This window comes from Lepisosteus platostomus, chromosome 5, assembly GCF_059453375.1.
Source record: "Lepisosteus platostomus isolate fLepPlt1 chromosome 5, fLepPlt1.hap1, whole genome shotgun sequence".
Lineage (NCBI taxonomy): Eukaryota > Metazoa > Chordata > Actinopteri > Semionotiformes > Lepisosteidae > Lepisosteus > Lepisosteus platostomus.
The window spans coordinates 36,069,775-36,087,074 of NC_142615.1; the positions used below are offsets into that span (position 1 = coordinate 36,069,775).

Consider the following 17,300-nt stretch of genomic DNA (forward strand, 5'->3'; position numbering starts at 1 on the left):
AGTTTTGTATCCAGACTCACTTCTATATGTTAAGTGCTTAAAAGCTCTTTGAGCAAAATAAAAAAAAAACTCCTAGGGCTCCAGATTTCTCTTATACTCTGTGAATGACTGGCAATAACCTGTGCACAAACCAATTCATCATTTTAAAAAAAACAAATCTCTAATCAGTGCATAATCCAGCCTGGAGTGTGTGATGCTCCCAGTAACACATATAGAGATGTTGTATGATATAGAGATGCTGTAGCAGTGCAATGATACACTCAAAACACTCAGATCTGATCGATTCAGAGCCGAGTGTTACACATAAAAAAACGTCCAAAGGAACGTTCCTAACACACTTCCTTCTAGATATGTGCAAATGAAAATAAGACATATCAATACTGTAAATTCCCTCTGCAGTCTTCTGCTCCCTCTCCCTCTCTCCAATTTTTCAGTTATTCCCGAAATCCCATAGGACACAGAGGCATCTAGGCTTCTGGTAACTTGTGTTTTGGTTCCTGAAAAATGGTGGAGCTGATTCTCCAGTGTTTAGACACCGTCAGTAAAATGTACAATCCCAGATCAAGATCAGCCCTGCTGGGAACTGGGGGAGGTATTGAGCATGACAGACCGGTAGATCTGAGGAAGTCAGGAGAACGAGGATTCAAGAGTGGAGAGCAGAAGACCGTCGCTGTGAAGTCAGACTTGTCAGTGTGCAATGAGCTTCATATTGTGTCAGTGTATGGCACACACTGTAGACCATCACAGACTCCTTCTGTGGTCGTCCCTCAGCACTGCAGTTCAGTCTGGAGACAGTGCTGAGAAGCTGCTGTTAACAGAGGGAGCGACATGGACCAGAACACTGAGCAGAATAAATAACACACCCCCACCCTGAAGGGATGTTCATAAAGCACCTCCTACTGGATAGGTACAAGAAAAAAAAAAGTTATCAATATTGCATTATCGTTCTTCCTAAAGGACCCGAAGGTGCTTCACACATAGGAGGGCACTGTTCACCCATACACCTTAGCCTGTTCAAGCTCTGATCTTGCCAGGAATGAGGTCAGGACACTTGACTATGAATACTGCTAATCTGTCTCTAATCAATACTCATAAGAATTGAAAGAATACTGCTGGCATTAATTGATTATTAATACTGATTTGCATTCATTTGGCACTTGTCTTTCCAAACAATCCCAGGGTGTTTCATGTGTAGGAGGGGATAGTTCAAGCTCAGATACAGCCGGGACTCTGGGACGCTGGGACTCCACACGCCTGCTCCTACAATCAATGTCTCTGGAATATTAACCAATTAAGCAATCAGGACCTCAGCTGTAATCCTTTTTTGATCTAATTCTGACCTCCTACGGCTCAGTGTCCCTGGTCATCTCTAGTTTGGAAATGACATCAGACAGAGCGCCACCTACTGGTCCACCAGTACTAGGTGGCCGAGCTGCCACAACCCAACTGGATCCAGCCACCAAGTAGTAAGACTGCTCCCCACAGGCAGCCCCACAGTGGGGAAACCAGAGAGTGGGCTCACTCGTAACCACAGCTGAGCAGCACTGTCTGTACAACAACAATAAGAGGAACATGCGTACAAGCATGAAAAGCACATTGATTCAATTTCACGTTTGGCACATGAAGTTGTCCTGAGAACAGGTTTTTGTCCAGGTCCATCTTTACAGATACAGCGCTTAGGGCTCTATCAGCAGGGCTGTGCCCAGTAGAACCAGCAGAGGGAAAGTCCCAGTCAGTACCCAGGAGCTGCCACTAGGGGGTGGGAGAGTGTCAAGGCTGCCTGTGTCCTGAGGCTCTTTTCCTGATCTCTTCAATGTTTTGTCTAAGGGAAACTGGTGGTCTTTGTTCAGCTCTGGAGCAGGCAGGAGAGGGAACCCTCTTGTGAAGGTGAGGTTCCTGTGGGGAGAGTCGCCCCTGGATGAAGATCAGACTGGTGGAGGTGAAGAAGAGCTGTCGGTCCAGGGGGTCTCTCTCTGATCAGTCTGTCTCCCCAGTACAGCAGGAGAGCTGGGAGTCCCTTCACCTTGACAAGTGAAATAATCTCACCACTGTGACGTCAGCAGCTCTCGTCCTGGGCTTGACCATGTCTCTCTCCGTCTCTGCTGTCATTAATGTCCTCCATCAAACAGCAGAGCCTCTTCCAGACTCGACTGCCTCTCCTCCACATAGCAGCTGGGCTCCTGGTCTTCAGGGTCAGCTGGGGTCGTCACTCCACTGAGCTCCAGGACTAATCCTTCTTCACCTGGAGGAGGCAGCTCACCTTCCTCCTCCTCCTCCTCAGATGGATATCCTGAGACTGTCCCCTGCTCTGGGTCTTTCACAATAACTGTGCCTGAAGGGATTCCTGGAGTAACACTGGGAGAATGATCTACTGGGAAAACTGGAGTAGATTGGGGTTTCAGCGCTGGAACAATCTCTCCTCCTGTTCCATCGTCTTCTTCCATGCGCAGGGACACAGCATCACTGAAGCTTTCAGACCCCTAAAGGAATTCATTTTCTTTACGGATATTAATATTGTTGCATGCAACTGGTATCATGCTTCTCTCCTCTCTCATCTTCAACCATTTCTTACACACAACAGCACCCAGTCCAGCACTCATCAGCACAGCCACTGCTGCTGTGATGACTAAAATAATTCCAACCCATGACACACTCCTCATCTCTAAAAAAACAAGAACAGAGACAGTTATACAGAAAGCAAATCTAGAACAGCAAGAAGGAAAAAAAAACTATCTAGCAGCCAGTGTCTGACAGCGTTCTTGCTGCCCGGTTTCACATCCCAGCTCAGAGCCCAAGAAACACCAGGAGAGGAGCTGGAAAACTCCAGTTTCTGAAATACCAGCTGAAACACTGGACCGGTGTGACTGGTTTCAAACCACAGGAGAAAATCAGCACTAAAACAGCTGAAGTCAAGTATTTTCTTTATATGCAGGTAAGTTCAGGTGGAGATCAGTTTAACTCAATTTCTCCTGTACTAAAGACTCACCTCCCACAGTGACAGTGAGGGAGACAGTGCTGATGGCGTTTCCCTTAAGGTCCCTCACTGTGTAGTTGCCCTGATCAGCTGGAGTGAGGGAGCGCAGTGTCAGAGGGCCGTCCTGCACCAACACTCTCTGCTCGTACCTGGGGCCAGGGAGCCCTGCGCTGCTCAATAAGACTCTGGGAGACTGGGCAGATCTTGCAGGATCAAAAAGCACCTCTACTGGAGCAGCAGTGTGGAGAGGAAGAGTCAGATTGTCTTCAGACCGCAGGGTGAGGACTTCTGATCGAGCTGAAATTCAAGGAAAGGAGCAGAGTGTAAGAATGATGCAGACAGCAATTAAACAGCTGTCAAGACTGCACGCACTCAGAAGAGAAAGTATGTCTTGAAATTGAAGATAGTTTCATAAAAGCAACACTGATTTAGAGTTTTAAGTTAAAATATATTCAGGTGCTATAATGAAAAATCCTTAAATATCAGGAAATCAATACCTAATCACATTTAGCTCCTATAAATGCAGATGTCAGGGACTGACACTTGTGAAAGAGTCACACTGTGCAAGTTCCCCATTGGAGCCCCACTACTCACCTCCCACAGTGATGTGGACAGTGCTGATGGGGTTCCCCTGGGAGTCCTGCACTGTGTAAGTGTCCCCGTCTTCAGCTCTCACACTGGAGATTTTCAGCACCTGGTCTTGAACCCAGGCCTTCAGCCTGCTGGAGTCTGGGGTCACAGTGCTGTTGAGCACAGAGCACAGCCTGCGAGACTCTCCTCCCTCAGGCCTGAACCACAGCTCTAAAGCCTGCTGTGTGCGCAGAGGGACACTGAGGGGGTCTCACCAGGAGAGACTGATGTTCTCCTCATGTCCTACAGGAAGACATTGACAAGTGATCAGTCAGCAAGACCAGACAAGTCACATGGCCTTCTCCCAGAATTCCCTGTCTGTCCTGAAGAGTGAATTCAGTCAACATTGTTTAAGCTGAACCCCGGCTCAAATTCACCAAGGGCCCTGGTCTGGGGTTTGGGATGAAGGAGAAGGCAAAAAAATTATAAACAGAAGATGCTGGTGCACCCTAGAGAACTGAGAGAGAAAACAACTGTAGGTCAGGTTAGTCGACACGAGTCAGGAATCACTACACTGTAAACACCCGATTCCCTCAAACTGCCCGGATCACAAGGAAGGAAAAGGAGATTACCTAGAACTGTGAGCTTCACATCTTCGAGGAAGTTCCTGTTGCTCTTGTCATCCACAAATCGACACTCATAGATATCTTCATCCAAGAACGTCACGTTATGAAGGATCAGGGAGAAATCCCCATCTCTGATCCTCTCTCTGGACAGCTCAGCTCTATTCTCGAACCCAGGGCCAGTGGGGTTTAGCCCTCTGTTGAACTCCAGCATATAGCGGTCAGCTGTCTCCCACTGTATAATCTTTCTCTCCTCCAGAGTGTCTCTGTAGGAGCTCCCATCACAGGGTAGAGCAACTGTGTCCCCATAGAGCCCAGATACAGAGAGGAGAGCAGAGCACACTGGGAGACAGAGGACAGAGACAGAGAGAGACTTCAGCTCCCTTAAAACACACAACAGTGAGACACAGCTCTCTGGATGTGACTGTAACTGCTTGTGGACAGCATTTCTTCACAGGCGAGGGAACGAGAACTCTCATCTCTTACCTTGAGAGTAAAACACCGTCAGGACGATACTCAGGACCAACATGATAAGGGACCTGCAGTAAGGATATGAGCGACAGGAGTAAAGCTATAACAGAAAACAATGACCCTGATGCTTTAGTAGTAGCAGAGTGAGGAGTTCATTGCCCTGTGTTCGTGAACACTGAAATTCTTATTTGCACTGAGCTCTCAGGGCATGCACAATACTACACACGTACTGTAGAGCAAACGGGTGTTGGTATAACACCATTTTTACCGTTATTGTGATTAAACAAGCAATGACTGAAATGACATTTAATTCGAGAAACTTCTCAGACCGAACAGTTTTCAAGAACATTACTTGCTTTCGTAAACGGCGCGCTGATTATCCGAGATCAGCCTCGCCCAGAAATGTGAACTACGCGTCACTGGCCCTATGTACAGCCGCCGTATCACCTGTCAGCCAGACTAGTCCCGATTTCTTTCAACCTTGGAGTGAATCACAAGAGACCTGCAGAGTGCTATTCGTGTGTCAGAGGACGCGGGGGGGTTAGAAAGATTGAGGATCTCAAAGCGTTTCCTGGGTACCTTCCCCGGTGCAGTGTGTGATCATACACGTCTGCACAATTGTCACGGAATAACAGCATTTATCTGACTCGGTTTTAGGCAGTGGGATCGATTTCATCGCACGGACGACGGGTATGAGCGACCTCGTGGTTACACGACTGTGCTTACACGGGGTGCAAACTGTATCGTGTTGTAACGCCCTCGCCTGGTGGTGAGGAGGAAGCGCCCCTAGGCGCTCGTAGTGCTGCTGGGCATGCTGGGAGTGGTAGCAGGGAAGAGTCTGAGGGTCAGCACGATGACCAGCGGCTGACCCTACCTGTGTAAATAATGTCCTAGTAATTCTAGTGCCCTGTGTAGTCCTGTAAAAGTAGAGTGTGTTGTTAGGTAATTACCACCCTAAATGTGTGTACGTGTTCGTCAGTCTCCTCATGTGTGTGTAGATCCTGTGTTTGGGTTTGGTGTGGTTGTTAAATAAAGTCAGTGCTTGGTTAATTGTGTCTCCACTGTTCTTTAGTTCTGAAAAAGAACCTGCAAACGCTACATTGGTGTCAGAAGCAGGCAGAATGAACAACTTGTGGCAGACACTACCCGATTCCGTAAAGCGCCGGCTGACACTGAAAGATGCAGAACCCATCGGCGGCGCACATAGGGAGCCTGAGCAACTCCTGGGTGCGACAGGTGGTCACAGCCCTTACCAGGGCTACCCAGTTGTGGTCCCGCCAGTAGAATTGGGGCGGCCGCCCCGGAGAGAGGATGCCCTCCCTGCTGGAGCCGATCAGCGATTCCCACACCCATCGGCGCGGGTGCGACCAGGTCGCTACGATGGTGAGGCGCCTTGGGAGACCTATGAGGCGCAGTTCCAGCTCGCGGCCCGGACGAATGGCTGGAGCCGGGCGGAGATGGCCGGCCACCTGGCGGCGGCGCTGGAAGGAGCGGCCTGCCAGGTGCTCCTGGACGTCCCGGAGGAGGACAGAGGCGACTACACGGCGCTGGCAGCAGCCCTCCAGCTGCGCTTCGGTGTAGAGGAGGCGCCGGACTTGATGCGGGAGAGGCTGGCCCTGCGGCGGCGCCAACCAGGAGAGCGACTGGGCCCGGTCGCCGCGGATGTCATGTTCCTCGCCCGCCGAGTATACCCAACTTTCCCCCGGGAGGCGCAGCGGGAGATGGCTCTCCAGGCCTTTCTCAAGGCCCTCTCGCCCGAGGAGCTGCGGCGCCACGTGCAGCTGGCCACGCCAACATCGCTGGAGGAGGCCTTGGCCCTTGCTACACGGGCTGAGGTAGTGTTCGGGGTGACTGGCAGCGCCAGCAGACGCAGTGCGCCCTGCCGGCTGATCGAGGCGGCGACGGAGGAATCCAGCGAGGGGGAAGAGGAGCCAGCCCGTGCAGCGACCGCCACGGAACAGCCCCGCACGCTGATTTGCAACCGCTGCGGGAAGAGAGGACACCGAGCTCGGTTCTGCCGGGCACCCGAACTTCGCTCTCCCCGATCGGCGTCGGGAAACGGGAACGGGGCGGCTCAGCCAAGGGGAAGGCCGCCCTTGAACACCTCAACCCCCGCTCCGGAGAGCGCTGTAAAAACCGGCGCCCCTCACGCCACCGTGGGGCGAGTCGGCTGTAGCCAGGGCCTGTACCTCCACTGCCCTGGCTCCACTGATTGAGGACCAACCCTGCAAGGCCCTACTCGACACCGGTTCATCAGTAACCCTACTTCGGCCGGGCGTCCTCCCCGACACCGAGGGCACCAACCCCCCAGGATGGGAGGCCTCCAGCCTGCGGCTGAGGACCGTGACGGTGCGCCACCCCTGCTACCTTGCACCCATCCAGGAGGACTGCATTCTGGGGCTGGACCTACTGCAGCGAGTGGGGGCCAGGTTGGACTTGGACCGGCAGGAGTTGGTGTGGCAGGGGGAGCGACTGCACCTGGTGGAGGGCAGGTCCGGCGAAGGCCGAGGGATGCGGGCTTGCCGGAGCCAGGGGAACAAGAGGCAGCGGCGGCGGCGGCGGCGGCGTCAGTCGCCGGGGCAGACCAGGCCTGCGAGCCAGGGAGCGAGCGTGCCGGATCCTGCCCCTGAGTTGGCCGGGGGGCCAGACAAGGCGGCGGCGGGGGCCGAGCGTTGCGTGGAAGCGAGGTGTGCCGTTGAGGACCTCTTCCAGCGGAGCTGCGAGGGCCTCGATCAGGACCAGCGGCAGCGGCTCCAGGAGCTACTCGCCCAGAACGAAGACCTCTTTGCGGCGAGAGATGAGGACTGCACCCGCACTGCCCTGGTCCAGCACGAGATCAACACCGGCGACGCTCGGCCCATCCGCATCCCACCGGGACGCATGGTCCATGCCAAGCGGACCGCTGCCGAGGAAAAGATCCGGGAGATGGCCGCAGCGGGGGTGATTGAGCCCTCCGCGAGCCCGTGGTCGGCGCCAGCTGTACTGGTAAAAAAAAAAGACGGCTCGTGGAGGTTCTGCGTCAACTACCGCAAGCTGAACGAGGTCACCCGGAAAGATTCCTACCCCCTGCCGAGGATAGATGATGCCCTGGACTACATCACCGGGTCGACCTGGTTCAGCTCCCTGGACCTCCGCTGCGGCTACTGGCAGGTACCGCTTGCTCCCGATGCTCGCCCGAAGACGGCCTTTTCCATCGGCCAGGGCCTCTGGCAGTTTACTGTCATGCCTTTTGGCCTGTGCAATGCCCCGGCGACGTTCGAGAGGCTGATGGAGAGGGTGCTGGCATCGGTCCCGCGGAACCAGTGTGTGTTGTATCTGGACGATCTGCTGGTTCATGCACGGAGTTTCGACCAGGCCTTGACGAACCTCCAGGCGGTGCTGGCCTGCATCTGCCGTGCTGGCCTGAGGCTCAACCCCCGCAAGTGCGAGCTCCTGCGGCGGGAGGTGACCTTCCTGGGACATGTTGTTGGACCGCGAGGGGTGGCTACGGACCCAGGTAAGGTCGCCGCAGTGAGGGGCTGGCCGACTCCACGCACCGTCGCGGAGCTCCGCAGCTTTCTGGGGTTGGCCTCGTACTATCGGAGGTTCGTCCGGGACTTTGCCAGCATCGCTGCCCCGCTGCACCGCCTCACCGACAAGGGCCGCCGTTTTGACTGGGACTCGGGCTGTGAGACTGCCTTTGGCCGGTTGCGTGAAGCTCTGGTGGGGGCCCCCGTGCTGGCCTACCCCGACCCGCGGTTGCCGTATATTCTCGACACCGACGCGAGTGACTCGGGGGTGGGGGCGGTGTTGGCGCAGGAGGGGCCGGATGGGGAGCGCGTAGTGGCTTACTATAGTCGGGCTCTGACTAGGCCTGAGAGGAACTACTGCGTGACCCGTCGCGAGCTGCTGGCGGTGATGGCGGCGGTCCACCACTTCAGGCCGTACCTGTTTGGGACCCGGTTCCGGTTGAGGACCGACCATGCGTCCCTCACCTGGCTGCTCCACTTTAAGGAGCCAGAGGGACAGATGGCGCGATGGATAGAGATCCTGCAGGAGTACGACTTCACTGTCGTGCACCGTGCGGGGTCTCGCCATCTCAATGCCGACGCTCTCTCGCAGCGCCCCTGCGAGGCCGCGGACTGCCATCACTGCGCCCGGCGGGAGCAGCGTGAGGAGGCTGTCCGCACCGTGGCGGGGGTGAGCGCCGCGGCCACGGCCCGGGAGGGGCCGCTGGGGGTGGGCCTGCCAGACCTGGCGCAGCGTCAGGCAGCTGATCCTGACGTGGGGCCGGTGCTCCGCTGGAGGGCAGCAGGAGTGCGGCCTACGCGAGAGGAGCTCATCCCGCACCCGAAGTCCGTCAAGGCCCTCTGCGCCCTGTGGGAGGCCTTGGAGGTAAAGGACGGGGTGCTGCGCCGGGGGTGGCGGGTACCCTCCAGTGGCGAGGTACGGTGGCAGCTGGTGGTGCCTCGGTCGCTCCGCGGGGCGGTGCTCCGAGCGGTGCACGGCCAGCCGGGTGTGGGCCACTTCGGCGGTAAAAAAACCCTGCAGCGTCTCCGAGGCCATTTTTATTGGGGTCTTTGCCACCGGGACGTGGAGCGGTACTGCCAAACGTGTGCGGTGTGCGTGGCACAGAAGGGTCCCCCCGAGCGCTCTCGGGCCCCCCTCCAACAACACCCGTTTCTGCGCACCGAGGCCGGGAACCGCTACGTCTTGGTGGCCATGGACTACTTTACGAAGTGGCCGGAGCCCTACGCCCTCCCGGACCAGAGTGCCCCCACGGTGGCCGATGCACTGCTGGAGGGGATGTTTGCCAGGCTGGGGGTGCCGGAGGAGTTACACAGTGACCAGGGGCGTAACTTTGAGTCCCAGGTCTTCGCCAGAGTGTGCCACCACCTGGGGATTACTAAGACGCGGACCACCCCGCTGCATCCCCAGAGCGACGGGTTGGTAGAGCGGTTTAATCGGACGCTCGCCACCCAGCTGGCCACCCTGGTGTCCCGGCACCATCGGGACTGGGACCGCCACCTCCCCCTTGCGCTCTGGGCGTATCGGACCGCGGTCCAGGAATCCACCGGGTGCACCTCGGCCTCGCTCATGCTGGGCCGGGAAATGCGAACACCGGTGGACCTGGTCTTCGGCCCGCCGCCCGGAGACGGGTCGGCACCGCCGGCTGGACCGGACTACAAGTGGGACCTGTGGCAACGGATGCAGCGGGTGCACAGCTTTGCACGGACCCACCTGACACAGGCGGGGATCTGGCAGAAGCGGTACTACAACCTGCGCTGCAGGGGGCCTGCCTTCCAGCCCGGGGACTCGGTTTGGGTGTACAACCCGCGCCGCCGCAAAGGCGTCAGCCCTAAGCTGGCGCCGTCGTGGGAGGGGCCCGCTGAGGTACTCGGGGTGTTGGGCGAGGTCTGCTACCGTGTCCGGTTGCGAACACGGGGGAGAGTGGTGGTCCTGCACCGAGACCGCCTGGCCCCCTACCGGGCCCGGGAGGAGGAGCCGTGTGGGTAGGCTCCAGAGGAGCAGCCGGGGCCGGAGCCAGCCGATAGTGGGGCGTCCGTGGATCGCCAGCCGTCACCGCGGCGCAGCGGCCGCTCACGCAGGGTTCCGCAGCAGTTGGCCGAATACGAGTACAGCCTGAGGGGGGTGTTCGACGTCGGCGAGACGCCAGACGCTTCAGGTGGGGGCAGTGTAACGCCCTCGCCTGGTGGTAAGGAGGAAGCGCCCCTAGGCGCTCGTAGTACCGCTGGGAGTGGTAGCTGGGAAGAGTCTGAGGGTAAGCACGATGACCAGCGGCTGACCCTACCTGTGTAAATAATGTCCTAGTAATTCTAGTGCCCTGTGTAGTCCTGTAAAAGTATAGTGTGTTGTTAGGTAATTACCACCCTAAATGTCTGTACGTGTTCGTCAGTCTCCACATGTGTGTGTTGATCCTGTGTTTGGTTTTTGGTGTGGTTGTTAAATAAAGTCAGTGCTTGGTTAATCGCGTCTCCACTGTTCTTTAGTTCTGAAAAAGAACCTGCAAATGCTACAATATTTTTGCCACTTTATATCGAACCTATTATACTCTCAAAAGTGCACAGTAGATTGTACTTAAAAAAATGCACAATCCACCGCTGGTATAAACAGATGTGTGCCATGTTTGCCTTTGTCAGCATTTGTTTCAAAAATAAGTTCATGATACGTTAAAAACACAAAAAGCACAAACTTAATAACACAACGATACAAAATCAAAACCAAATCATAAAGCCAATTAAGTACCTATCCTTTGAAAACAGAGAACACCTTTATATCTACAAAAAAACCGTGACATTTGTATCTATATTTGAATTACAAAGCAGACCAAGTAGTCGCTGAATTCAAAGTTCAGATCTTGGCCAAAACAAGAAAATCAGACCTGAGCTAAATTCGGAACAAAAGCCTCTGCTTGAGCTTTTGATCAACATCTGAGTGAAAAAGCCACTCTCTGGCACATACTGCCCAATGTAGCGTAATGTTTCAGGTGATCTAAATCCCAGTTCGACATCAAGTTTCCAACTCGTTTCCTTAGTCTTGTTTACCCACGAACCAGGATTCTACTGTATGAACTTCCGGGGATATTACAAAATGTTTGATGGGGCATCAATCATTCCAGGCGGAAATGGCCTCTTTTTTTTTCTCGAGGGATCATATTAAACATTTCATTCATATCGAGAGGAGGATCACCATGAGACACAAAACAAACAGTTTAATTCTGTCTTTTTTAGAAAGTAGCGTTTGTGATACATTAATAATATTTTCGTGGAAATATAGAAGTTGTAAATTTTTTAATTTATATTTGAATCGAAATGTGGTTTTGAGTCAAATATTAGCATGTTCATGTAATTGGTTTGTGTTTGTCATTACTATATATATATTGCCATGTTACTAGAATTTGTAACTAAAGTTTACTAGTTGTGTTTTTTTATGATGATTAGCCATTTGTTGATTACAATTTAAAAGGTATGGGTTCAATAGTCGTATATTCTACATCTTTTGCCCACTGGGATGTGCCGGTTTTAATTGAACAAAGCTAGTTACACATTTTCTAATGCAGCCTTCATTACAAGACAGTTTATTTCTCAAAAGCGTGATATGTAAAAAAGAGAAAAACGAAAATATATGGATGACAATATTTCAAAGATGAAGATATTACTTTTGAGAAATTGTCATTTTACGTATCAAGATGCTTTTCAACCGCTGGTTTTAGACCTTTGCTATGCTTCCTGAATCATTTTCAGTGTTATAAACTGGGTGTGGAGGTAGCGATCACTTTGTAGAGCAGTTGACAGGCTGGAGCTGTTCAGACTACTCTTGTTATTTCTCAAATGCTTCCATCTTTTTTCTTTCACGCTAGGACGCGAGTGTGTACATGTGTTTGGTTTTCATTTCACTGATTCTCATTGAAGATTTGGGAATTAACGACGAAAGAATCAGTTGCCTTGGAAAGCAGAAGCTTTGGTTCACAACGATCTTGAAGACACGCCCATGTAGTGCAGCGTGTGATATTTGTACTATAAAAGACCAAGTGCTCAAAGTGACGTCTGCGTTTACCTTTTAGACTTTTCATCTTGGGCGCACTTTTAGAAAGCAAAGATAGAGCAGTTGTGTTGAATCACACCATGACAGCTGTCAGCAGAGTGGCGCAGCGGAAGCGTGCTGGGCCCATAACCCAGGATCGATGGATTGAAACCATCCTCTGCTATACACACCGTCAGTTTAATGAAGTGAATTAAAACGTTTTTTTTTTCTCTCGTGTGTGTGCAAACTTCACACTTACTGTATTCATTAATCTTTACCAATAGCAGATGCCCAAATGTATCTTTGGTTGTTCTGAGATCCTTGATAGTTTCCTCAAATACTTCAAATGAACATCCATATCAAAGCACAGTGTACGAAGTTAATTTATTATATTTATTACTATATTTATTATACACGTGTAAATTAATTACTTTTTCGCAGTAATTAATTTATTATATTTATTACTATATTTATTATACACGTGTAAAGTAATTACTGCGAAAATAATTTACTTCGTACACTGTGCAGAGTGCCGTATACTCCTAGTTGCGGCACACACGATACATACTGTAAAAAGCCTCAGGCACTGTGTTAGATGTGTTTTCGACGTTATATATGCGTTTATTAAGGTCGTCGATTTTACGGTTGCAATTCGACGTTGATTATACGTCGAGGCGACGTATATATACGTATAGCCGTATTTTCGCCGTGAATATACGTATATTCGACGAATCAATGCCCACAGCTTGGCATACAAGGGTTTTGCTGAGGGGGTCTTGCCACCTGCCTGAAAAAAAAACAGTAAAATGTTTGAGTGCCTATAGAGTTTCTATTTTTATTTTCTTGACAAAAGTTGATACCATTTCCTGGACACCCCGTCCCCCATCACTGCGTGGTGCCCGGGGAAAAATCTGTAGGGGGGCGTCTGAAATTCTGAGGGGGGGTGATATTTCGGTTGAAACGGAGCTGTACGGTGCAGCTACCCAAATGAAATCTCGCAGCTATGCCATTGATTAGTGCTTCATGATAGAAGATAACGACTAGCAATCTGGTATTTGCGATGAAGTTCAGTTTCACATTTTTCGTCACTCTCACGGTTTGTATTGCCTGGAGCGAAAAGTACCATAAGCGTTCATTTTTGCAGCTACATGGATGTTCTGAATCGTTAAGAAAAAAATGTTGTAAAACCAACAGAAAGCACAGACTGCTATAACTAGTCCTAGTTATATAACGATTTTAAGTATAATGATAAACTACTGCAAGGAATCGGTCCACCTGAGCAAACAAGATCGTAATGTTGACACTCAATAACGACACTGATATGTGCAGTTCCTGGACGGATAGCCCTCCTGCCCATCAAACAGACTGAGTGACTGTTCGTGTCATTTAGTGTTGTCTGACCATTGACAAAGTACAACTATTTTTTTAGGGCGCAAATTAAGTTAGGTAAATCTTTTTGCCCAAAACTGAAGGGGCGACATTCCCCCCTCCCCCCGTGATGCCAGGCCTGTCCCCATCCTATTCCATAATGTCATTATATATAATACCATACAACAGTGACCGATCCTTACTAACTGCATGCGTTAAAATTGCACATCAGCTCATAGCAGGGGGCACATAGCCGCGATGTATTATCAATGTTAAATTTCAACCATAATATCGACAACATTAATAAACGCATACGTTGAGAAAATATCGAACCCAGCATATTTTCCGGTTATATACCACAATGCATTGCTAGTATTCGTTGGTCACCATTTTGGACACGTTTTTCAAACGTAGAAGTATATCTGCAAATATCTCAGCAATCCTCTTTTGACGAGTAAGTATGAACAATAATAATACTATCTGAATACATACAGATCTTTCTTAATATTATGTGCTTTCTTAATGGCACATAAAATAGTGTGAATGGGGAAGATGACACAAAATCGTTTTGCCGTTTCTCTTATTCTTATTCTATGTTGTACTTTCAAAATTTGGGTAATTAGGACAGACTTTATTGCTCAACTGCTATGATGCAAGCCAAATTCTATACATTTATTTCAGCTTTGAGCTTAGTAAACCGTTCATTTTTTAGATTATACTAAAGAAGATATTAATCATCATTTATTTGGGAAGTAATATTATATAATTTTCTCCTAGCTGCGGTGCTGAAGTCCCACCCTACATCAACAGAAAAAGAAATAAAGGAGCACGCAATGTGTTACTTGAAGAATGCATATGCAAGGCAGGGGGCCAGGAGATCTGGACTCTGAAAATAATAGGTTTTTGGTTCTAACTGTTAGGACAATTAGACAGGGTTTGCAAATAGTGGACAAAAATCGTCTTAACTTCCATTGTAATATTTTTTTTCTTGGAAATATAGAAGTTGTACATTTTAAAATGTATATTTGAATCAAACTGTGGTTTTGAGTTAGTGTGTTAATGTAATTAGTTTTGTGTTTGTCATTACTATACTGTATATTGCCATGTTACCAGAATTTGTAGCTGAAGTTTAAGACTAGTTGTGTTTTTTATGATTATTGCCCATATGTTGATTGTTGATTGATTGTATACAATGTATAATTTGAAATACGTATGTTTCAGGTGTGAATGTGTATTTTCAGAATAAATTTCTAAACCTAATCATTGGCTTGGTTTACTTGTTTCTACACCTATAAAATCTATCTTTGATGTATAATAGACCTCTAATGTTATCCGTATAATAGACCTCTAACCATATACGTATAATAGACGTCTAAAGTAATCCGTATAATAGACCTCTAACCATATACGTATAAAAGACGTCTAAAGTTATACGTATAATAGACCTCTAACCATATACGTATAATAGACGTCTAAAGTTATCCGTATAATAGACCTCTAACCATATACGTATAATAGTCCTCTAAAGTTATCCGTATAATAGACCTCTAAAGTTATCCGGAACTCTAACCATATATGTATAATAGTCCTCTAAATTTATCTGTATAATAGAACTCCAACCATTTATGTATAATGAACGTCTAAACAAAGACGTATAATTGACGTATAACTTTAGACGTATATTAGAATTTCATTCTAGATGAATTGTAGACCACATTTAGACGTCTAAGGTATACGTTTGATAGACGTATATTATATGTCTTTTGCCCACTGGGTTCCTCCCAGGAGCTCTTGGACACGACGCACAGACAGGGCGCGGGGAGCCGCCGCCTGCAAACACGGCTCCAGGCGGGACTCCACTCCGCAGGAGCCGCAGAGCAGAGGAGATGAGGGCAGCTTAGCTCCTGTGCAGAGACCTGAACTGTTGTTGCTGTGGATGCTGTCTTTTCTGCACTCGGGGTAGGAGTGAATGTTGAGTTGCCCTTAGAAATGAAGCAGAGCACTTCAACGGCACGGGTGTGTGTGTGTGCGCGCCCTGGTGATTCTGGGAGACAGATCGAACCTGGGCTAAAAGAGAGGGGGCTTAGCCCTCTTCCATTTGCTAGTTCAAAGTTGTACAACCCATTTGTATCTGCTAGGCGGCGCAGTCGTCGTGCACAAAGAACGCTTTGAAAAGCGTCAAAGGCAAGTCATTCCGAGTTGGTCGTTTGTGTTTTCCGTTCAGACGCGAAATGCGGAAATGATCTCTCGGCTCCTCGGTTGTCATTTCTGCTCCGTAAAGGGATCACAGCACGCGTCGGCTTCCAGCATGCTGGGTCGGGACACGATGCCGGGGGTTGGAGAGAGCGATATCTTCCTCGTTAGTATAGTGGCAAGTATCCCCGCCTGTCACGCGGGAGACCGGGGTTCGATTCCCCGACGGGGAGTAGCTTTTCTTTCACCTCCTTAGAGAAATGACTGCCTTTCACTTCTCTGTTTTCTTTCACAGCGTCGTGCACCTTTTCATTGCTCTCGCTTTCAGAGCCTCCGCACGGCACACGACTCGACATCAGGAAGCACATTGAAGTGAAAGCAGGAAGCGCTGCGACATGCACTGTGCAGATCCCGCCACACTAAGAGGTGAGTGGGTCTGTTCGATGCACAAAGAACGCTTTGAGAAGCGTCAAAGGCAAGTCATTCCGAGTTGGTAGATTGTGTTTTCCGATCAGACGCGAAATGCTGAAATGATCTCTCGGCTCCTCGGTTGTCATTTCTGCTCCGTAAAGGAATCACAGCACGCGTCGGCTTCCAGCACGGTGGGTCGGGACACGATGCCGGGGGTCGGAGAGAGCGATGTCTTCCTCGTTAGTATAGGACCTGTCACCTGTCCCCACCTGTCACGCGGGAGACTGGGGTACATCAGGACGCGCCTTGAAGTGAAAGCAGGATGCGCTGTGACATGCACTGTGCAGATCCCGCCACACTAAGAGGTGGGTCCAGTGGGTCTGTTCGATCACAGCGCTAGGCGAATCCCCAATCCCCTTTTGTGCCTGGCGACAAAAGATGTCTGTTTCCGCCCGATTTCGAACCGGGGACCTTTCGCGTGTGAGGCGAACGTGATAACCACTACACTACGGAAACGGTGGTAAGACGTGTCCAGCGGCCCAGCGCTGAGCTTCGCCAATGCGATTCAGCTGCTTCCAGTGCCTTTATTGGAGTGCGCTGATGGACCGTGCTCTCTCTCCAGAGACCAGCACGCCTGTCATGGACGGAGCAGGAAAGGCGGCGCCACATTCTACAGCCCTCTCCACGCAATCGATGAAATCGGGCTACTGAAGTGGAGAAAATCGCCTCTCCAGAAAGTGCAAATATCATCTTGGAGACTATAAATCCTATTGCCGAAGGTCAGCCCTGTCTACCAAAGTAACCCTCCCACCTGCAGCGATGATCAGCTTGTCTCACACGCGAGAAGTTTCGGCTGGAAACAAGCGCCCCCTCTTCTCGCACGTTTTGCACATTCGAGTAGTTTTAATGCGGCTCTTTCGTACACGGTGCTGATCTTTTGGAAAGCAGGAGGCAAAACCGAGTCGAACCGCCTGGGTGAAAACCAGGAACCCTAACCGCTAGACTATATGGCAGCGAACAACCATGCTGTTCCCGGCATCATGCAAGCAAACTACATAACTATGAGAAAACACGCAAGAGAGTTGTCACTCAGAGTGTCGAAGGGTCGATGTATACTGGGGCTCAGTTGAAATGCAACGTCAGGACTTTTCCGAATTATGTCACAC

The 17,300-nt window shown here is 50.5% G+C and overlaps 1 protein-coding gene, 1 non-coding gene and 1 pseudogene across 2 annotated transcripts; 2 read left to right on the forward strand and 1 right to left on the reverse strand.

Moving 5' to 3' along the window:
• Window positions 1-2,533: 2,533 nt before the first annotated feature.
• Window positions 2,534-4,777, reverse strand: LOC148665948 (T-cell surface glycoprotein CD4-like). Its single transcript, XM_088631686.1, has 5 exons — window positions 4,654-4,777; window positions 4,177-4,509; window positions 3,569-3,847; window positions 2,987-3,271; window positions 2,534-2,662 (listed from the first exon to the last, which is right to left on the reverse strand). Exons 1-3 carry the CDS (start codon window positions 4,694-4,696, stop codon window positions 3,816-3,818), a joined length of 408 nt encoding a protein of 135 aa, XP_088487812.1. The 5' UTR covers window positions 4,697-4,777; the 3' UTR covers window positions 2,534-2,662; window positions 2,987-3,271; window positions 3,569-3,815.
• On the forward strand, window positions 4,720-11,134 carry LOC148665949 (uncharacterized; annotated as a pseudogene).
• A 4,750-nt stretch (window positions 11,135-15,884) lies between these two features.
• trnad-guc (transfer RNA aspartic acid (anticodon GUC)) lies at window positions 15,885-15,956 on the forward strand. Its single transcript has one exon. It is a non-coding gene; the product is annotated as a tRNA-Asp (tRNA).
• Window positions 15,957-17,300: the final 1,344 nt, after the last annotated feature.